The sequence below is a fragment of the Lycium barbarum genome, chromosome 5 (assembly GCF_019175385.1).
Source record: "Lycium barbarum isolate Lr01 chromosome 5, ASM1917538v2, whole genome shotgun sequence".
NCBI classification, from domain to species: Eukaryota; Viridiplantae; Streptophyta; class Magnoliopsida; order Solanales; family Solanaceae; genus Lycium; species Lycium barbarum.
In genome coordinates, this window is record NC_083341.1 from 140461596 (window position 1) to 140484838 (window position 23243).

A 23243-nucleotide genomic window follows, 5' to 3' on the forward strand; every position below is an offset into this window, starting at 1 on the left:
GGGGAGGCGGAGATGAGAGGAAAGAGGGAAGGGGAGGCGGAGACGAGGAGGTGAGAAGGGAGTGGAGAAGACGAGCGAAAAATGAAAAAGGGAAACCCTTTTAGGTTTCCCTTATTTTGAAAGTGGTGCGGGTCGGACCCGGTCCATTTATGGATTGGGTTGATTTTTTTGGATCGGGTATTAAGAGAATGGGCTAGGGAATTAAAAACATGGACTGGTCTAAAAAATTGAGATAAAAAATATGGGCCAGCCCAAAAAATATTTAGGAGTTAATTGGACTTTGATTTGGAGTCCGATAAATCAAAAATACGGACTGAGTGCACGAAATAGTTTGGCTTCTAAATTTAAATAAAAGGCCTGTTTAAACAACTTGTGTTAAAATATTGCTCAATATGAAATATGCAATCCTTAATGCTCAGATAAAAAATGGCGTTGCAATAGCCGTGCAATAATATTTCGAAAAATCCGCAGTAAAATAAACACTATTATTTAATTATGCAAAGATAAATGCGATGCGTGGGCCTGAGCTGGTAAAATGCCGAAATGATAAAAATTGTGAATTATAATAATAGTAATAAATAATAGTAATAATAATAATAATAATAATAAATGCGATAATAGTAATAATAATAATTGATAGAATAATGCAATGACGGTATTGATAAGAGGCTAATAATTATAGTAAACATAATATATATTTATTTTATTTTCTCAAAAATATTAGAAGCACAAATAGGTATTTCGGAGGAGAGGCGGGACAAAATTGGGTGTCAACAGTTACTAGTGATATTATTTATGCAATGGTAGGCTAGAAAGGCTAAAGAGGCTTTTTTTAAAAATCACAAAGATAGCCCAAGGTCATCTCTCTAACCAACATAATCAAAATTAGCATTGAACGACTAACCGGGCAAGTTCTAGATGATAAAAGTAAACACAAGATTTATTCAACAAACACGCACCACACATGGCATATGAACTAGTCTAGATGGATCAACTAGTGTAATATCTCATATCCAAAGTAAACACAACTAGTAGGTAAAGAGTCACCAAATGAGCCAAAAAGTTGTCATAAAGATCATTCTTTCCTATGCACCTTATTTTTTTTTAACTTTCACAAAACAATTTGGAGGGGTATTCGCATTTCAATTTCACATGCAAGAGACTAACTCTATTAGTACTAAACAAGCCAAGAGTTTTCACATTTTTCCTCAAAGAAAATAAAATAATAAGACTGACTAATCCACAACATGTCAAAAGAACAAAATTTTCAGAAATTTTGAGCAAGTTTCAAAATATAATATGCTACCACGTGCCACCCCCAACTGTAAACATTGCAGCGTCCTCGCTGCACATAATCTAAACAAAACATAATAATATTTTTTTTTACTGGCATGACATGCGACCCTACATGCGATTCGCATGTGATGCCAATTTTTTTTTTTTTTTACTCTCTGTCACCACATGTGACGCGACATGCGATTCGTAGGTATGACATGCGAATCGCATGTTATGACACCAGAAAACATTTTTCCGCAGCTTTTACTGGTTTTGGGGGCTGTCCGGATATCCGATATGCTCAAAATAACTCCAAAAATTCTGAAACTTTGCAGATTAGTCAAAAACCATAAACTAAACTATTCTAAAAAATAAAATTTCAAAAACGATTTAAAACTTTTAAAACGATGGGTTACCTCCCACCAAGCGCTTGATTTAACGTCGCGGCGCGACAATTACCTTTACCACTTTTCCTTCCATTTGGAAGATATGAATTTGCGCCCCAACTTTGAATCAAGATCATGATGACGCTCATGGGGCGGTGGTAGAAAAACAAGGAGGCCAACTTTCGGGTATCGCATTTTGCACTTCTTGGCCAGTAAGTGAGGCATGCCATTTTGTCTTCTTGGCATAGCAAATTTCAAAATGAAAACACTTTCTTCTTCATCTCCAAAATCCTCTATAGGCTTGGTTAGTTCAACTTCCATATCATCAACCAAGCACAATGTTGAAAAATGGTTAGAGTGTGGTCCAATGCGCTTCAATTTTAAATTCGCTTCATTTTTGACATCCTCACCCAAAAATGAACTAGAGTCTTCAAAAACCATTTCATGAACTTTTTTCATTTCTTCAATCTCGGCATCTAGCAATATTTTTGGATTGGTCGGTTGGCAATTCACCATTAGCTCATGAAAATCAATCTTGACCTCTTCTTCATTGGAAACCAACTCAAAATTATAATCCATGGCCCTTTGATATTGAGCATTACATGCTTCAATCTTTGCATTCAATTCGGCCTCCAATTTCCGGATATCAATTTCAAGTAGCTCTATTTCTTGACTTTGCTCAACATGTATTTTTAGAAATTCTTCCATCATCCGTGAAATGCCTTCACAGTGATCTCCATAGGCTTCAAGTTGTTGAGCTTGATTCATTAGCCAATATTGGCTCAAAATTTCCATCTTGTCAAGTTTTTCTTCATTGTGAGAGTCGTCCAACTCTTGTAAAAATCCATCCATGGTGAGATATACCTTTTGGATAGCTTCATCATCTCCATGTTGAACTTCTTCCCACAATCTGGTCAAGACTTGCCCATAGTTTTTGTTCCTTCCCATTATGCTTTTCAAAATTTTCTCAACTTCTTCTTTTTGAGAATTGGAGATTTCTTCTTCAAGATTTTGCTCTTCTTCTTCTTCAAGTTGAACCACTTCTTCAATTTCACAACTTTCGTTGTGGTCACAAGAATTTTCGGGCTCATCTTGTAAACTTGAAATCTCTTCTTCAACCATTTCATTTTGAGGAGTCGACATTTCCATGACAATTGAGGAATTGGCATCCTCAAATGAATCATTCATTCTTTTCATAGCTTCTCCATTTTCTAAAATGGATTGTTGGACGAGTTTTCGCTCTTCCTCCATTTTAGCTTCTCGATCTAAGTATGTTTGGAGCATTGTCATGATGCCTTCATATCCGACACTTTGTCCTTCATTTGTCATGCGTTGTCCCTGTCAAACTCAAAAGCACAACTAGCATTTTCGTTAGAACAACTTGGGGGAGGGGAAGCAAAATAATTGGGACAATCACCCCAATGTCCACCTTGGCCACCACATATATTACAAATACTCTCATCATAGGATTGAGACGGTGCACACATCTCTCTCCCGGGAGCATATTCACAATCTTGCCAAAAGTGGGGTCCTTCACAATATGGACATGGGTCATCAAAATATGGATTGCAACCATTAAACCCATTTTCATTCCAAGATGCCATTGTTTTTTTTTTTTTTTTTTTATATATATAAGAATCAAATAAAACAATGAAACAACAACACAAATATTCACAAGTTTGGACCAAAGCAAGCAAGCTTAAGATCCCAAACTAACCTAAATACGCCAAATTGTTCCCCGGCAACGGCGCCATTTTTGATAACGTCCAAATACACTCCTCAAAGAGAAAGTGTACACGGTCGTATGCAATATATTTACCCAACTATGAGTCGAGGTCGATCCCACAGAGAACAATATGCTAGGCGATTAAGAAAGTAAGGAACTTTCACCAACTAAACTAAAGCCAAACGATAAATGATATTTAGGTTTTTTGAGAGAATTATAACTAATGCGGAAATGTAAACTAACCTAGAAAGCAAGTAAAATGATCAATGGCCACAAGCATGGATAATAGGAGATTACACTCAAGTAACGATCCAATGTATTTTACGATTTTACAACTAAGAGCGGGTTTGTGTTGATAGATAATGATATCTAAAATCTCATTGAAAGTCTTCCAACCAAATCAATGAATTTCACTCTAAGCTTTTCCAAGCCTTAGAGTGTGATATTAGGCACAATCAATTTAACCTCAAGTAACTATCCTCTTCCGAGCTCAAGTTATTAGATGAGTTTAATGACCTAAATTCTTGTTAATTAATCTTTCCCAACCTAGATTTCCTCTTCCGAGCTCAATCTAAGATATGTATTACAAACCCTAAAAGAGTATTTATATTATTCCAAAAAACGGGAACAAAATCTGGACCATAATACCCTCTTGCACAACATGCTATTCGCATGTTCAACATGCTAATCGCATGTTGTGCCAAAACCGTAGCATCTGGTGATAATTTCTCTGTCACCACATGCTGCACAACATGCTGCTCGCATGTTGCACATGCTGCGCCTTGTGCTACTCGCACATGGTGCCACTTTCTCTGGCAGCAGATGCTGCACCACATGCTATTAGCATGTGGTGCCAGAAACGTTGATTTGTTCTATTTTTGCTCTATTTTGGTCCGTTTTGCTCCGTTATGATCTCCGGGCATCTTTTCCTACAAAACAACATAAAAACACAAAAAGTAACAACAAAAGTGCTTAAGGAATCACAAAAACTTAAAGAATTAGCATCGAATATCGCGTAATTTCACGACTCATCACTTCACAACAATGGCCGAAGGTATGTCGATCTATTATTTCCGCTGCGTTTTGCTCTGTAAAATTCTAGACATACTATGGATTGCGTAAAATGTCTAACATGAAATCCATCCCTTAATTATGATTAAAATGATAAAAATATTTATGAAATGCACATTTTTACATTCATTTGTTTGCTGTTAATGATAAAAGAGAATAATTTTTTACTCTTAATCATTTCACCAGACACCACATTAATATAATAATGACTCATAACAAGAAATTCACAAAGCATAAACGAAAAGGAAGAAACTAGAATCTGTTTTATTGTTATCACTACAAGAGATAATATTGTCAGTGACAACTTCCTTCATCAGAGGTGCATTAGTATATGTGGCGACTATGCTCGTCACAAAAGTTAACAACAATGATTTAATGTAGGTAGCTTCTCACACCTGCTACCTAAACACTTATCTTTGCAAAGTAACCCCACAGATAATCGTCACTGTAAACCTTATTTTCTGTAGTGTATTTTAAATATGTACAATATAGTTCCAGTTATTTACTATTTTTATATTAGGTGTTGGAGTAAATTCGGCATGGCTACTTGTACCAAAGCCATGATAATTTGTCTGTTAATAATAAAAGGCAAGGAATATGGTCATAGACGTACAAATTAACAACTCAACAACATGATCTATATATATAAGTGAACCAAATTTATGAACGAACATATTAATTAACCCAAATAAATGTTGTTTATAAATATTTTATTCTCATAAAAATAAATAAATGATATTTAAGGTCTTTATTAGTCTTACTAAGAAAGTGTGAATAAAAAGTGAAAGAGACAGCAAACCAAAATGAAAAAGCAAAACAATTAATTTTAGGAAGTGTATGTGTTCACAGTTCATGGTCTTTTTCACTTCTACCTCTTAAAAATTGCCACTTTTTTTAATCAGGAAATTAGAAATGAGTATAATTTTTTTTACTGATGAAGACAATTATGAGGTAGGGGTGTGCATTATTTGGAGTAAACTAAAAAAGCCAAACCAAATTGAATTATTTTATATTTGGTTTGGTTTCCTTGATTTGTGCTTTATTTTTGATTTTATATATATATATATATATATATATATATTGTTTTGATTATGATATTAGGTGTGAAAGCTTATTCTTATTGATTTTTGTTGCATCATACTTTTAGGAGTGTATTACAGTACTACTATTTTATCAGTGGTAATGTGGTATGTATTATTCCAAAAATGTGAATAGAATTTGAAAATTTTTGTACGAGAATTGGCATTACTATTTCTCATCTTTATATTAGTTAGTTCTTTTCATTATTCAAATGTATATCCCCTTATATTAGATCCGTTTACTTATATGACATAACCGAAAAAAACTAAAAATCAAACAAGAAAAACTGAATCGTAAAGAGAAAAATCGAACCAAAATCAAATTTGTTTTAGCTCGAATTGGATGCCATTTCTTAAGAAATTTAAAACCAAAAAATCAAATCCAGTGATGCAAAACCAATATTTTTTTATTTTTTTTTGTAAAAAAAACCGAAAGTAAATCCCTACATACGAGTGAGCGACGTTCTGGTGAAATAAAACGTTCAAAAGTACTAACTAGACTCTAGAGGTAATTTTCTTTCTTAATAATGGTCAGCTTGCACGCACCTTAATTAAAGAACGGGAAAAGGATAAAAAATGCTCTTAAATTATGTGAAATTTAACCAAAATGCCCTTATTATTACTTAATTGGGTAAATGTCCTTTTCCTAATAAATATATTATTTCTTACTTTTTAAACACATTATTTTTATAAAAATATTATTTTTAAAGAAACCTTTTCTTGTTTCTTTTCTTTTAAAATCCCTTTACCTAATAAAAATGGGAGATAAATTTTCTTCTTAATCTCATTATATCAATTAAAATAAAATTACCCATGTACTTTTTTAACTAAAAATATATATCATATATATAAGATCATAATAATCCCATCATTAATTTTCATTCTGATAACGATAAAATTCTTTTTCCTAATAAAATATTTTTATTTTTGAGTCTTTTCCGAGTTGAAGTAGGATAAGCATTTGCTGATCTAATTCTCAATGAAAAAGGGTCAACAATAACTCCATCGACGATATCTTAAAGATATTTTGTGATTTGAAGCAATGTAAGAAATTTCCTTATTTTATGCCATTGTGATTATTGTATCTTAACTTTAAAACCAAGGATTATCAACAAATGCTTATCCTACTTCAATTCGGAAAAGATTAAGAAATAAAAATATTTTCTATTTTATTGAAATTTTTTTATCGTTATCTAAATGAAAATTAATGATGGGTTACTATGACCTATATTATCAGTTTAAAAAGTACATGAGGTAATTTTATTTTAATTGATAAAACGAGATTAAGAAGAAAAGAAATTACTTTCCACTTCTTTATTAGTTAAAGGGATTTTTAAAAGAAAAGAAACAAGAAAATGTTTCTTTAAAAATAACATTTTTTTTTATAAAAAACTGTGTTTAAAAGTGAAGAAACAATATATTTTTATTAGGAAAATGACATTTTGATCCAATTAAGTATTGTATAATTTAAGAACATTTTTTGACCAAATAATAAACTGAGGGCATTTTTATTCAATTGCATATTTTTAAGGGCATTTTGGCCCTTTTCCGGTTAAAGAATGAGTGCAACCAAAGAGTTAAAAAGAACCCCAAAGTATAAATAGTGCCCAACTCCAACTTCTAAGGTAAACCTTATGTTTTCTTTTGTTTTTTCGTTGATGTGCATGCCCTCTATAATTGCAATAGACGTTCTATAATTATGTTCAAATTCACTTAATTCTTAAGGGTCACATGTTTTTTCAGTTTCCTTTGTGTTAATGCTCGCCAGCTTTGCTTAGGGTTATGCAAATTGTGTTAACCAAAAGCTGCTAGGCTTATTTAGACTATTCACTTAATTGCTAACGTATTTTTTCAGTTTCCCTTGTGTTTATAATTACGTTAGGTTATGCAATTTGTGGGGGCAAAAAAAACTATTAATCTTATTTGGGCTTACTAGTTTGATGTCAAATTTGTGTTTTCTAAGTTACACGGACCAAATATAGGGACTTAATTTTCTCCCTATTGTGTAGCTATTAATGTCTTTAAGCTTAATAGGAGCAAAAGGTAATCTGGTTCTCGATTCTATTCTTTTGAGTTTTCTTTTGGAAATTATTTTGTATTGCTATCTGTTGTTTAATTTGTATTGTATCTTGATATTTTGATGTCTTATTTTTCTTGCAATCTTGCATCAATTATGTTTCTTTTGAGCCGAGAGTCTATAGGAAACAACCTCTCTACCCCATAAAAGAAACGTCTGCATACATCCTACCCCCCAGACCCCACTTGTGGGATTGCACTGGGCATGTTGTTGTTGTAAAATAATCAAATCTGTATAGTCCTGTTTTAATAAAGTATTTGTGGATGGCATCGTTGCTGTAAAGAATACAATTTTTTCTTATTAAGAGGAGATGAGTGAATGATTTTAGTTAGCACCCATTATATTCTTGTGATGAAACGATATGTAACAACTGTCCAAGCAAGTTGCAAGCTTATTTGGCTATTAGTCCTATGTCAAATATAGTCTAAGCTGTGAAACTGCAAATTTTCTAAGTTACATGGACCAATTATTGGAATTCTTTTTCCACCTTATTGTGTAGCTCTCGATGTCTTTAAGCTTAATAGAAGCAAAAGGCAATGTGGTTCTCGATTCTATTCTTTTGATTTTTCCATTAGATTAATCAAATATTTATAGTCCTTTGTTTTCATAAAGTATTTATGGATGGCATAGTTGCCGTAAAGAATGCTTTTCGTTGATATTAAAAGGAGATGGTTGAGTGATCATGTTACAGTTGTGGCATGTTAATTTGCCAACGTGAACAAAAATTTTGTCCATATAGTTTGGAGATCTTCCTCATCTTTTTATTACTGTTTATTTTCTATAGGGTCTTATTGACGAATATTGTTATATGATGCCTCCCAAGGTTTACCTCCCGATGTACTTAGCAACCTTCCGGAGAATGTAATTGATGCCATTTTAATGTGTTTGCCTTTTAAAGATGATGTGAGGACAAGCATCTTATCAAGGAAATGGAGGTATAACTGGTGCAGACTTCCAGAGTTGATGCTTGATAAAACTGTTTAGAAAACTAAAAAGGATGTCATATTCTGTACAAGTAAGATTATCAAGATTATCTCCCACATTTTGATACTTCATGTAGGACCAATTACAAAATTTACCCTCCGCGTTCCTGGTTCTGGAAGTTGTCCTGAGATTGCTGACTTGATTTATTTCCTCTCTCAAAATGGCGTTCAACATCTTGTTCTTAGACTACCATCTAAGCATAATCCCTACAACTTGCCTTCTTCATTTTTCACATGTTTGCAGTTGAGGCATCTGACTCTCAAAAATTGTTTAATAATTCCTACACCAGCTTTCAAAGGATTTGATAGGTTAATCAGCCTAGAACTATGTGATGTTAAAATTTCTTCCAAGTTGCTTGAATGTTTTATCTCTCATTGCTTGTTGCTCGAGCAGTTAGTGCTGAAGATCTCAGGTGTTTTAATCGACGATATTGAAATAAGTGCTCCTATGCTTAGATCATTTGACTATACATGCAATATAAGATTTGTCTATTTAAAAAATGTCCCTCGTCTGGCTAACCTTTCACTTAAGGATGGCGGGTATTTTCATCGGGCAGGAACATTTACTCTTGCCAAATTTTTTGAGTCTTTTTTTGCTCTTGAACATCTCCACTTGGATAACGATAGTGTCAAGGTAAATGTGCTTCATCACTTCATTTGGTATGCATTTTCAATGATGGATTCATCTTGATATTGACATTTTCTTCCTATATAGTTCTTTGCTGGAGTAGGTGGAGCTGTATTAAAAAGGCTTCTCTTTGATCTTAACTGTGTCAGATGTCTTTACCTATCTGATTTTTGTTTGGGTGAATTGGAGGTCACCTTGTGTGCTCTTTTCTTGATTAGAAGCTTCCCATGTTTGCAATATATGGAAATTGAGGTTTTTGACTTTCCTTTCTCCTTTCTTCTTTTCATATGGAGTACTTTTTATACTCAATAAGTTTATAGAGATGGGTCTTTGTTAATCTTCCTTAGGTGGATGATGGCGACAATAATATTCCAGCTCTAGAATGTCTTGAAGCCAGCTCTAGAATGTCTTGAAGTGGAAGCTTTCTCAAATGTCACATTTAATCACCTCAGGGAAGTTAACCTAACAAATACTATAGGCTCAAAACCTGAGATGTAGCTTATCAAGCTTCTGCTAGCCAAGTCTCCCGTGCTGACGAGAATGCTAATGCAGAACGATTGTTAATGCAGTAGTATAGCACTGTGTTTTGCCTTATTGCCATAAGATTAGAGAAGTGTGAATATCCGTTTGTAGAATGTGATTGAATCCACATGGTTTCTTCATTTTTGTCGTTATAATGTTAGAAGTGTTTTTACATTACATATATGCACTTGCTGCAGCAGGTGTTTATTCCTGACTTCAAAGTAATGTTGTGGGTTGCTGTGTGCTAATTTTCTTCTTGGTCATATCCCTTTGTCAAGCTTCAAGGCTAGTCCGAAGCTACCATAGAAGTTACTAGTTCAACAGAACTCAATAACTTCGGCTAAATACTTGTAGTTATACTAAGAAATTCAGTTAAGATGTATCAATCATGTATATCGAGATTAGTAAGTTTGTGATTTAGAATTCATAAACTTAAAATCTTGAATCCGTCTCTGATTATCGAGCCTCTTCTCAAGTATTTAATGTCCGTAAGGTAGAGCGCTAGAGATCTTATACTGTACTAAGATCCATCAGCATCATAATCATAACACTTATGGCACTCCGTTGTATTTTAATTAAGACAAATCTTGAAGAGTACATTTTTAGTATTCTAATAGAAAAAGTAGCATAGGATATTTTTTTAAGAAATTTGAGATTTTTCTTTGCCACAAATTCTTGAAACGAAATATATACATAAGTAAATACAACGCCTTATCAAACAGAAGAGATCAATAATGATTACTAATTTACTGTGATCAGGTAATGTATGTAAATGAAATGACGAAAATTAAGGCTCTTTGTTTAATGCTTTCTCTAACGTCATTCTGAAATTATGTAAAGCAGGAAAAGAAAAATACATAAACGAGTAAATGCCATTTGAAATTTCCTTCATTAGTAAATTGTTTAATTAGTATCTTAACTACCAAAAGGAATTGTTTAACTAGTAATATTCAACGTAAACAAATTTTAAGTGTTAAAACTAGTAGTCCTTCCATCTCAACTTAAGTGCACAATTTGGTATGAATACATTTATGTAAAAAGTTGTCCACACCCAATGTTTACCCTATGCCACTAGATATATCATATATTGACATGTTTGTAAATACATCTTTATACTTAATCTTGATTAATTAACATATATTTTAATCTCATCAGATCGCTTAATTATATTAAATTTTTACGATTTGGTGTACCCTCTGTGCAAATAAGTAGTTACCATATATTTATTAAGGTAAAATTGGAATATAATAATATTGACATTGAAGTGGTAGTTTTAGAGTTGAGATGAAGTTGAACTTTAAATACTAGCTTGAGTGTTTAAAAGTGTTACTTAATAGTTTGTTTAGCCAAACCTTCAAATCTAACTTATTTTAAAAATTATTTTTCGAAAAAATTCTTTAAAGTTTCAGTTGCAGTATTGTTTGACTAATTAATATGAAAAATTTCTTTTGCCAATATTAAACTGACATTGTGTTTGAGCTAAGTTTCCAAAATTGCTTAAAAAAATTTATTTTTTCGACTTGAACTATTATTCAAAACACTTACTTTTTCCTAAAACTTAGCCAAATACTTTTAACTTTCTAAAACAAACACTTTTAGGGGTCGATTGGTATACAAAAATTTATACCATCAATCTTTTCTTTTCTTAAGCAATCCGCCAGGCAAGATATCTAGGGCTAGTTTTTTTATTATATTAATAAATAAAAGCGAATGAGACCAAACCTTACCTCACTAATCATAAGAGGTGACGACGTGTCATACCGTCAATCAAATACAATATAAATAAAAGCGAATGAGACCAAACCTTACCTCACTAATCATAAGAGGTGACGACGTGTCATATCGTCAATCAAATACAATATAAATTTAATTCTAAATATACCATTTTATCCCATCAAATTTAAAATTATTTTATCCACCTCCCAGATGAAATAAATTAATGCAAGGATTATAATCTCACGACTAGTATCCTGATAATTTAGTCCGTGAACCAAACAAACTGTTAATATTTTTAAAAAACCCAAAAAAAATGTTTTAGCACAACAAAGAGAAAGGCTATTTCCATCTTTTACAATCTTCATTCTTGGTAAGCTTAATATATTTTTCTGGTAATGTATTCTTTTTCTTGTTTCTGTCAATCTTTTTTCATTATTTCTGTAAGATATTAATCTTCAAACTAAAGCTCTATTTTTTCTTTTCCTTCCAGTAACTTCGACTTTTTTCCTGTTTCTTTTTAATCTTTTTATTCAGTTCTGTATTTTTTTTTTCAGTAATTAACGTTGGGGTTTTGGTGCACCTATATATTTTTCAATTTCTGTTGGGGCTTTTTTTTTTTGTTAATAGAAGCAAATAGTAATGGGTTTCCCGTTTCTATTTCCTTTTGATTTTTAATTTAGTATATCAAATTTGTTTAGTCCTCTTTATTTGTAAAGATTACAACTTTGTGATATTAAGGGTGTGTTTGATACCAAGGAAAATGTTTTCTTGGAAATATTTGGTAAGTAAGAAAAAAAAAAAAAAATTATCCCAAGAGCATTTACGTGTAATTTAGCGAACTACTATGGGGTAGTAGAGTATTGTCTCGCTTACCGTTTCATACTGGTAGTGGTAGTAGTTCTCCTGGAGTTTCTTGTTATGTGATTTCTGTTACTATTTAATGTTTCTTGTACTTCGGTTATAGTCTTATTTTGTTGTAGTTATTGTACCCGAAGGCGCTGTCATGTTGGTTTCATTTTTCTATTTGCTTTGAAAGATTTGCTGATGGTCTATCGAAAATAGACTCTAACATCCAAGGTAGGGGTAAGGTCGTACACACTACCTTCCCCAGACCCCACTCCGTGCAGTTACACTGGTTACGTTGTTGTAGTTAGCAAACTACTATGGGGCGGGGAGTGCGGGGTTCGGGGGTGGCGGGGATAGGATGGTCAAGAGGTAGGGTTGGAGGCGTTGGGTGGGTGGGAAGGAGACAATGAACTTGGACGGTCACTTTTGGAACTTTTTTTCCCTACTTCCATTAGGAAAGTCATTTTTCTCATAAGGAACTTGCTAGAGAAAACATTTTGACCAACCAAACATGGCAAAATTGAAAAATATTTTTCTGGAAAATATGTTCCTCCATATCAAACACACCCTAAGAGGAGATGGATGTAGTTATTTAAATTGACAATGTGAACAAAAGTTTTGTCCAGATAGTTTGGATATATTCCTCATTTTTGTATTCTTGTTTATTTTCTACAGGTTCTATTGGCGAATATTGTTATATAATATGACACAAAAGGGAAAAAAGCAATGTTTCCGTCGAACTTCACCTCCTGATATACTTCGCGACCTTGCTGGGAATGTAATAGATGAGATTCTTATGTGTTTGCCTTTTCGGGATGCTGTGAGGACAAGCATCTTATCGAAAAAATGGAGACATATATGGTGTAGCCTTCCACAGCTGACGCTTTGTTACACACTTTGGAAACCCGAGGAGGATTTAACTGACTTTCCAAGTAACTTTGTAAAGATTGTCAACCACTTTTTAATCTTTCATGTAGGACCAGTTACAAAATTTACCCTCTGCGTTCCTTATTTGGATATATGTCCTAATATTGACAACTTGATACGTTACATCTCTAGAAATGGTATTCAACATCTTGTTCTTAGACTTCCGATCAGGGGTAAGCCATACATATTGCCTTCTTCATTATTCACATGTTCCCAGTTAAGGCATCTGACTCTCCAGAATTGTTCAATACTTTATCAACGAGACTTCAAAGGATTTGATAGGCTAACTAGCCTAGAACTGCGTGATGTTACAATTGAATCCAAGTTTATTGAACTTTTAATCTCTCGTTGCTCGTTGCTCGAGCAGTTGGTGCTGCAAATCTCAGGTGCTTTAAGCGACGTCATTGAAATTAGTGCTCCCATGCTGAGATCCTTTGACTACACAGGCAATATAAGATCCATAAGCGTAAAGAATATCCCTGTTCTGGCAAAGCTTTCACTTTCGCATAGGGAATATTATGTGGCAGCAGGAAAACGCAATATTGCCAAGTTTTTTGAGTCTTTCTCTGCTCTCGAGCAACTCCACTTGAATGACATGGTAAATGTTTGCTTCATGGCCTTATTGTAATTAATGCATTTTCAATCACGGAGCATCTTTTGGGCTTTGAGTCATTCTAATTTTTGGTATTTTCTTCCTAGTTCTTTGCTGCAGGAGCAGGTGAAGTACCAACGAGGCTTTCCTATGATCTTTATTGTGTCAAACATCTTTGCATATCTAGTATATATCTGTCTGACTCGAATGAGGTTTCATGTGCTCTTTGCTTGATAAGAAGCTTCCCGAATTTACAATCTATGGAAATTAAGGTTCTCCTTTTCTCTCTGTTTATGTAGTGGCTTCTTATTTTCAAGCTCCTTAAATCATCCATAAGCTCAGAGAGTTGAGTTTTGGTTCATCTTTCTTAGGTGGAGTGTGATGACAATGATACACCAGCTCTAGAATCTCTTGAAGTGGGACGCTTCTCCGATGTGACATTTAATCACCTCAGGGAAGTTAAGCTAATGCAAACTAACGGCACAATCCCCGAGATGCAGCTTATGAAGCTTCTGTTGGCCAAGTCTCCCAAGCTGGTGAGAATGCTAATCAAACCATGTCTAGTTGAAGATTCTGCAACAGTCAAAGTACTCGCTGAGCTAACAAAATTTCAGCGGGCATCACCCAAGGCAGAAGTTGTATATAAGTTGGATAAGCATCCAAATCCCCCTTCTGTTTGATTTTCACAGTCTTCCATCAGACCATGATGCATTGCAGAAATGTTTTGGAAGTTGATGTGAAATGACAGAACCGAATGTTGATGCAGTAGCATAACACTGAGTTTTTGCCTAATGTGCAAATATTGTTTCTTCTTCAACTTTGTTATTTCAGTGCTTAGTGCTTTTTTACTTTACATGCCTGTGCCTGAAATGAGACTTGCAACAAGAATTACTAATGTGGTTGTTTGTTTCATACTTCAAAGTTAGGTTGTTGGTTGCAGTGTTAATCTTCTTGGTCATATTGGTATGCTTCAAGCCTTTTCTCAAGTATTTTGTCTGTAAAGTAGAGACATAGTTTTGATACTAAAGTAGCACTGCTATGCGACTTTTGTTTTAGTTATTCACTTCAATATGTGTTAATGTTAAAGTCATCTTATATAAGATCATAATATTCCAATGACTTTGTCTTTGAATTCATTCTATTTCATATCCACCGATGAGGAGGTCAGGATGTTCAAAGGTACTGAGAAAGAAAAGCATTTGAACTCATTAAGAAAGAAAAGCATTTGAACTCATTATAGAAAGCGCATTGGCTAGACGCGATATATATTAGTTTGTATCACAAAACTAGTCGACACAATTATTGAAGATAGGGGGCCAACATATCAGATAGTGATGCAAGTCTTCATCAAAGCGCACACGCTAAGGGCTAAGTCTTCATCAAAGCGCACACGCTAAGGGCTAAAGCTCCTTACCTTTTCTGGCAAAAACCAAAGCATCAAAGACATCGGTCATTTAGTCAAGAACCAACAATTGAAAAAGAATAGACCTTAAGTTGACACGCTAAGGGCTAAAGCTCCTGCACGCTAAGGGCTAAAGCTCCTAACTTTTTCTGGTGAAAACCAAAGCATCAAAGACATCGGCCTTATTACATTGTTCTGGAAAAAAAAATTGATGAAGCTTATTTAACTTCCCATATATGCCTCCACATATATGCAACCATATTAATTGTCGTTCTTCAGTCAAATAAAAACCTCTCTACCTTTCAAGGTAGGGGTATAGTCTATGTACGCTCTACCCTTCCGAACCCCACTTTGTGAGATTTTACTGGATATGTTGTTGTTCTTCAATCAAATAAAAGAAGTTTTTTTTTTTAATACTCAAATAGTAGGATGATCGAGATTCAGACAATGTAAGAGAATAAAAGTAACAAAATAAAGAAACAGAAAATTGAATAATAAAAACATATACACTAAAATCTGGTCATGTTTGGTTGATAACTCACAGCTCACAGGTAAACATAGTTGCCTAACTCGTGAAATATCTAATTATATCACATGACTCGTGACCACAATTTAAGGCAAATAAATACTCCCTTCGTCTCAAATTATTTATCGTGTTTCTCTCATATACATCCTTATTTTACTCTTCATTTAATATTTAATTTACTTATGTGTTATCTCTCTATAATTGAGGTGTTTATAGTCTTCATGAACAATTAAGATTAAGAAAAAAATGGGAAAAAAATAACAAATTTGAACTTTGAACTTCTAAAATGACATATAATTTGAGACAATTATTTTTAGAAGGCGTAATTTGAAATAGGGAGTCACAATACTAAAATACAAGGCCAAAAAAAAAAAAAAAAAAAAAAAAGACAAAAGAACTTACCAAAAACAAAACGCAGCCAACTTTCTATTTTCAATGCCAAAAAAACCAAAAACACTAGTTGTAGCAGTGTAGTTTCCCAAAATCTCAACTTTCCAAACTTCCCAAGAAAATAAAAAACTTGGGTTTTCAAGAAGAAGCTGTAAATTGTAGTAATCTTTCTTTCTCCAATTCTTGTGGAACCTTTTTTTTTTTTTTGATTGAGTAGATCTCTATTTCTTTAATGAGTAAGTTTATTATACTGTTTTAATCTCATGGGGGTCTTTAATTTATTGATTTTATGCAGAAAATATTAAAATCTTGAAAAAATAAGATGAAAACTGGAAAGGGTCATCATGGTGAGGAAGAAGAAGAGGATGAATATGATTTTGGTTCTAATAGAGATGCCACACCTTCCAATAATAACAGTACTAAAGGTTTGTGAATATTCTTATGTTAATGTTTGTTACACTTTTATGCTAGAATTTTATAAAAGTAAGCATTTTGAGGTGGATTTTGATGTGTGAAGGGAAATTTTGGTTTTGGTTAATTGTATAAAAATGTAATTATTTGGTCTTGTTGGAAGTGATTGTAACAGTACAAAAGGTTTGTGAATGTTTTGATGTTAATGTTTGTTGTGGTTGTAAGCTAGAATTTTATAAAGTAAGCATCTTGAGGTGGATTTTGATGTGTGAATGGAATTTTTGGTTTTGGTTAATTGTTTAAAAATGTAATTATTTGGTCTTGTTGAAAGTGATAGTAACAGTACAAAAGGTTTGTGAATATTTTTGATGTTAGTGTTTGTTGTGGTTTTATGCTAGAATTTTATAAAAGAAGCATTTTGAGGTGGATTTTGAAGTGTGAAGGGAAATTCTTAAAATTTTGGTCTTGGTTAACTGTTTAAATGTTTAAAAATGTGATTTTTTTTCTTGTTGGAAGTGACAGATGGGAAGAATAGTGACAAGGCAAATGCAATTAGGTCAAAGCATTCAGTGACAGAGCAGCGTCGGAGGAGCAAGATTAATGAGAGGTTTGTATTTAATTTTCTAATTTTAGTTAAAGTTGATTCAAAAAGAACAAGAAGGTGTGAATGAAGGTAGAATTTAGGAATTGAAATGCAACTCGAGAACCCGAGTTCGTGCTCAGGAATTGGAATTCAATTGAGAAATAAGCTCACAAACTGAACAAAAGAGTAATTGTATTGATCAACTGTGAAATGATTACAGTGAGCTTGTTTATTCATAATCAAGCTTGTTAGTTGTTGCTAACATAAACCATGAAAATGCTCTTACGTAAAGTAGCTAAAATTTACACCTAACGGTCATAACAATGAGCTTTTTTGTTTGTTTGATTGAAGATAATAATTCATTGATGTGATAGAGGAACCCCACATATAGGGGCGGATGTAACATCATGTTACCGGGTTCATCTGAAACCAGTACTTTCAATGCGGAGCACAAATTTATGAGTTAAAATCTACTAAAATTGCAACAAATAGTGGATATGAACCCGATATGAACCCATAATTTTAAAAATATAATGGATTCAATACTAAGAACCCTAAAGGTTGAGCCCATAAAACTCCTCTTCGCACTTATACAATAAAAAAGTTGAAAATCATAGATGAAACATGACTTTCTGCTGAGAGCAGTCAAGCATCAACACTGACTGGAATATCATGCTTTATATGAAAACGATAAATGTTCCACTAATATGTACAAGAGTGATATCAGTTCCTTTGGATGATCTTCCATTTTCCTCTTTCCATATTGTCCATATGAGAGGGGCTACGTCTTATACTTTTCACCTTTTCCTCATAAAATTCCGCCCTAGCATTCATTCAATCACCATTGCAAAGTGTCTTTTCCAACGAGCTTTTGGGACAAACATTCTTGAACTAATTTGGTATGGAGGAATACATTTTCCAGAAAATACTTTTCACTTTTCCCATGTTTGGTTGGTCAAAATGTTTTGGAAAATATTTTCTCTAGAAAAACAAGTTCCTTAAAAATGAGGAAAATGACTTGCCTAACAGAAGTACTGTAGCTGGCATCACCCATTTGGTTCCAAACATGTTTGACAATGGACATGTTAGCTTGTCTGTGATCAGGCAATTAAGCAACAAATGGCTCAAATTCTCTCTCGCATACTTTCACATGAAAAACCAACTTATTATAATTGGTGCAAGTTGAGATTGCAAGCCTGCAAAAGCTTCTAAAGAAGAAGCGGAAGCTTCCCAAAACTGATAAACTTCATTCATGAATGGAAAGATATTAACAGCAAAAAGCTTTAATATTCCTTTAGGATTTACTGTCAGCCTACTGAAAATATATTGGATTATATATATCCACATTACGACCTCTAAGCAGTAAATTCTGAACTGGCAAGGCACTAGTGAAAATAAAAATAAGTTGCAAACCTGAGAAAAAGATAATGCATGCCTTACATTTTGAGACCACAAAGGTCTTCAAACTGAATACTCCCTCCGTCCCAATTTATGTGACACCTTTTGACTTGGCACAAAGTTTAAGAAAGAAAAACAAATCCTACAGATTTGTGTGGCTATAAATCACTTCATTAAGGGTAAAATGAGCTTGTTAAGTTGTTTCTAAATATGGTAGGTGACATTCTTTCTGGGACGGACTAAAAAGGAAAGGGTGCCACATAAATTGGGACAAAGGGAGTATTTGCTTTGAAAGCATAAAAAAAAAGCATACCACTTGGTAGCTTAGCAAACTTTGAAATATACTTGCTCTGCGCTGATGTATGTCATTTTGGTGAACAACTGATGTCTTCTCCATTTGTATGTTCTGTGATTTTCTTTGGGGGAAAGTTACACATTTGGTCGGGCGGCCAAAAAGAATTACATTCGCTAGCCAAATGTAAAAAAACAAAAAAATATACATTATTTTGTATATTAACTTTTATAAATATACATTTGTCGGTTATTATTTTGGTGGGCGGCTATTTTGTCAATTTCTCTTTTCCTTTCTCTTCGTTTTTGGCTTTTTGCATTGCAAAGGGCTATCTATACATACTCAATGTGAGTAACAAGATGCTACATATATTTCGTTGTGACTTGATCTTTAGAATTTGAAACAATTATCAGATTTGTCTAAAATGCTTCAACACAATTTATACACTCTTGACAAAACGTTTGTCCATCTCTAGATTTCAGATGTTGAGAAATTTGATACCCCATACTGATCAAAAACGAGATACCGCGTCATTCTTGTTCGAGGTACATATTAGAAAGAAACTTTTTAGCCTCTTCTTCTTTAAAGTTTAGTTTATTGGTTACTTTTGATGTTTGTATGCAGGTAATCCAGCACGTGCAATATTTACAGGAGACGGTACAGAAGTATGAAGGATCGTATCAACCTTGGAGCTCGGAGCCTACAAAACTCATGCCATGGGTAAATTATGTACTATTTGTAACATCTCTAGCTCTTTAGCTGTGCTAAATATTTGATTCCTATGACAGAAAATACTCTTGCTTCAGCTTGTTAAGATATTATGTGATTTTACGTCAATTAGGAATGATTTGATTTGGATTCTGATTGTTTATACACTTGCTAAAATTGTACATATTGCAATACTGCAAATCCCAACTAAGCTTGAGGGAAATAATCAAGTTTTTTCAGTGCAATTCTCTCTAGTTTTAACAAGGTTAAATATAGAGAACGTTGCGCATGAGTAATGATCAATGATAAAAAGCGGAATCTTATATGGAATGGTATTCCCATTTTTACTGAGGTAATGTAGTATAGTCTTAACAGAGACAGAAGTTGTGAATAATTCAGAGCTGAACTTGTAAAAGACACATTTAGCGCTAGTCTATCTACCAGAATTCCACATAATTGCACCCATGCTCGCAGATCGTTCTTATGTCTAATCAAACTGGAAAGAGAACTCTCTCTTTCTTGTACTCATAATCCCCCCCCCCCCCCCCCACACACACACACACACACACCCACACATAAACGTGCACAACTCTCTGATGAACGTTGATGTGCATGTAATTTCAGGTCATATCTATGTACTGATATATGCATGATGCTCTCATTTTGTGGTTTCGTTGTTTTTGGCTGAATACATGACGGCTCCTTAAACTTGCTGGTAAATTTCATTTAGACACTCGAACCATGGCATGTTCCAATTGAGTACCTGAACACATGATAAAGTGTTCCTATCAGACATTTTCGACTATTGGAAAAATTTCTACACTTGTTCACAAACGTCCATTACGTAAATAAGATAATCACATAAATTGTGTCTCCTCCTTTGATTGTACACATCAACATGAATTGAAACATGCATGAGGTTTTACGGTTTATTGAGGCAAATGTGTATAATAAAAGGAGGGACTTATCATAGTTTAAGTGGTTGACTTATCTATGTTAGGGGCGCTTGAGAACACGCATAAAAAAAATTCAAAAGTTTAAGTCGGCAGTGTCTAATAGGAGCACTTTGTCATGTTTTCAGGTGCTCAATCGGAATAGGCCATTGTACGGGTGTCTAAGTGAAATTCACTGGCAAGTTTAAGGGGTTGTCAATGTATTCTGCCATTGGTTTTTTTCTTTCCACTGTCACATGTGAATGTGTTAGTGGTTTCAGAAGTGGATTACATTATGCATGCATCTAATCTATGGTTAACTACACCTTAATTAAATTGGTTTTGGCTGTATTGCTTGCTGGTGTTTTCCTTCACTCCTGCAAGATTACGATATATCTCCCCTTCGTCCACTATCCTCTCTTCCAAATGTAAAATTCCATTGATGCAACTTAGGCTATATAAGGGGGCTGCTACTTAGGCAATGATAAGTCCGTAGGTGCAACGTAAGTTGTAACATAAACTACCTAAACTGTGTTTTGCATCTCTTAGTAAAAGGAAGTTAGGTGCATGACTACATATACTTCATAATGGAAGCAGTATACTTTTAGTTATAAGTTTGTGCTACTTTTGAAATCTTTCAGAGAAACAGTCACTGGCGCGCACAGAGTTTTCCTGCAAGCTCTCAAGCCTTGAAGAATGGTACTGACACAGGACCAACATATTCAGGAAGGTTTGATGAGAATCTTTCAACTGTCACTTCGTCTATGCAAGCAAATCAGCAGAATCCACTTGAATCTTATCCTGGTGGGGATGTTTCCTGTAAATCAACGGATCAAGAAAAGGAACTAGCTAGCAGGGCAATTGTGACATCGATACCTCTTCAAGCCAGTATGCAAGTTCCTGTTCAAAAAGATAGTGCCTTCTCTGACTCGCTCCCTATACCTGCTTCTGATGAATACCCCAGCACTACTAATGCTCTGAATAATCAGGAGTTGGTGATAGAAGGCGGCACAATTAGCATTTCGAGTACTTACTCTCAAGGGTGAGTAAATTACCTTAAATTTAGAATGTAATTAGCATTTCGAATACTTACTCTCAAGGTGGCACAATTAGCATGTCACAGAATGATGTTTGCATGAAGAGATGTGGTGATATCTTTAGCATCTTATGTATGCCATTTTTGTTATGTTGAAGCTTGTGTATCTCTGATTACTGATTTGGGATTTCTAAACAATTGCGATGATTGCTTTATTTATTGCTTAAGCTAGCATGTTGAAATTTCTCTTGTTTTTGTATGCCAAGTAGCTTTTCTGTTTCACATTACTGGCATATCTATATTCCAGCGCAATAGCCAGAAGTACCACTTATATACCCATCTTTATACTTGAAACTGAAATATGTGAAACTGAGCTGTTATTAGAACCTTAAATTAAAACGGATAATATCTGTACTTCTTTTTATCTCATTTACAACAAATATGGACTTCTCATATGCATGTAGAGTTGTTGAAGTCAGAATCTTTTATTCGTGGCTGCTTATGTTAGACCTAGAATTGTTCAAGAGAATAATTACTGGTTCTTTCATTTGCTTCAACTTTTCCTGGATTCATGTCATGTTGGATGTTTGCAATATAATCTCGATCAAAGTCATTTAATGATCATTCATTTGCTTTTAATCAGGTTACTGGATTCGTTGACACAAGTGCTACAGACTGCTGGTCTTGATCTTTCACAGGCTACTGTCTCAGTGCAGATTAATCTAGGGAAGCGGGCAAACAGGGGAATGGCGTCACAGCCATCTGTTGCTAAGGTATGACGCTTCCCCACTTCTTTGAATGAGAAGCAAACAAAGGGTGTGTTTGGTTGGTCAAAATATACTGGAAAAATTTTTCTTTAGGAAAAGCAATTTCCTTAAAGATGAGGAGAATGACTTCTCTAATGGAAGTAGGGAAAAACAAGTTCCATAAGTGACATCTCAAGTTCATTGTCTCCTTCCCTTCGACCCTATGCCCCCAACCCCCACCTCTTGACTATCCTACCCCGTCACCCCCGAACCCCTACTCCCGTTCCCATCCCATCCACACCCCATAGTGTTTTGCTAGATTACATATAAATACTCTTGGAATACTAATATTTTTTGCTTACTTGTGAAACACTAGAAAATAAGCTAGAAACCTACTTTTCCAAGAATTTTTTTTCCTTCATACCAAACACACAGAGTCAGTAACCACAAGAATATTCAATTATGCACCTATCCTATTCCCTTTAGGATTATGAGATCTCTAGGTTAACATTTGGGTTATTCACGGTGTCTGGCTCACTATACTCTACACATTTCACTCTAGGATACAGAAAATCCTCCACCTGCTGGCGATCACTTTATGGAGCAATTTCGGGATACAAACAATGATGAAGAGTTGGACCAATCTCAAAAGAGGCTGAAGATATAGATACAACTATAGCAGTTAAATCAACTTACCTTCTCCAAAATCAGTTTAGTGTAAATCCTATTCGTTTTTGGCACATCCTAATGTTATTCATATGTTCATAGCAATGCTTTCTTCTGATGTCTTTCCTTTCTTTTTCCTTTTTCCTTTAATCTTTGTTATTCCTTTTTTGGATGTTGTCATCTTCCTTGTCATTAGTTAAAAATGAATTCCACATGTTCCAAGTCTGTGAGGTCAACAATTTATATATAGAAGCACATGTTGCCATGCTATGATATTATGCTATAAATTTCTTGTTTTAAGCCATTTATCTTGCTTTCTATTTAG

General features: G+C 34.1%; 3 protein-coding genes across 11 annotated transcripts; all 3 read left to right on the plus strand.

Moving 5' to 3' along the window:
- Window positions 1–4431: 4431 nt before the first annotated feature.
- On the plus strand, window positions 4432–9638 carry LOC132639924 (F-box/FBD/LRR-repeat protein At1g13570-like). The gene is made up of 4 exons (XM_060356308.1): window positions 4432–4441; window positions 8675–9231; window positions 9313–9477; window positions 9573–9638. The coding sequence occupies exons 1-4, from the start codon at window positions 4432–4434 to the stop codon at window positions 9636–9638; spliced, it is 798 nt and encodes a 265-aa protein (XP_060212291.1).
- Window positions 9639–11692: 2054 nt separating this feature from the next.
- Window positions 11693–14934, plus strand: LOC132641917 (F-box/FBD/LRR-repeat protein At1g13570-like). 3 transcript variants are annotated; one of them, XM_060359040.1, is made up of 4 exons: window positions 11693–11833; window positions 12985–13834; window positions 13936–14100; window positions 14200–14934. In XM_060359040.1, exons 2-4 carry the CDS (start codon window positions 13013–13015, stop codon window positions 14506–14508), a joined length of 1296 nt encoding a protein of 431 aa, XP_060215023.1. In that variant the 5' UTR covers window positions 11693–11833; window positions 12985–13012; the 3' UTR covers window positions 14509–14934. The 3 variants fall into 3 exon arrangements, with proteins under 3 accessions (XP_060215023.1, XP_060215025.1, XP_060215024.1); XM_060359042.1 differs by having other exon boundaries at window positions 11749–11855; XM_060359041.1 differs by lacking the exon at window positions 11693–11833 and adding an exon at window positions 11905–12244.
- Window positions 14935–16151: 1217 nt separating this feature from the next.
- Window positions 16152–23205, plus strand: LOC132641918 (transcription factor BIM2-like). Of its 7 annotated transcripts, none has more exons than XM_060359044.1 (8): window positions 16152–16307; window positions 16442–16571; window positions 17074–17164; window positions 19306–19375; window positions 19455–19559; window positions 21112–21512; window positions 22150–22279; window positions 22815–23205. In XM_060359044.1, the coding sequence occupies exons 2-8, from the start codon at window positions 16469–16471 to the stop codon at window positions 22917–22919; spliced, it is 1005 nt and encodes a 334-aa protein (XP_060215027.1). In that variant the 5' UTR covers window positions 16152–16307; window positions 16442–16468; the 3' UTR covers window positions 22920–23205. The 7 variants fall into 7 exon arrangements, with proteins under 7 accessions (XP_060215027.1, XP_060215029.1, XP_060215032.1 ...); XM_060359046.1 differs by having other exon boundaries at window positions 17080–17164; XM_060359049.1 differs by having other exon boundaries at window positions 16152–16304; window positions 22822–23205.
- The last annotated feature ends 38 nt before the right edge of the window (window positions 23206–23243 follow it).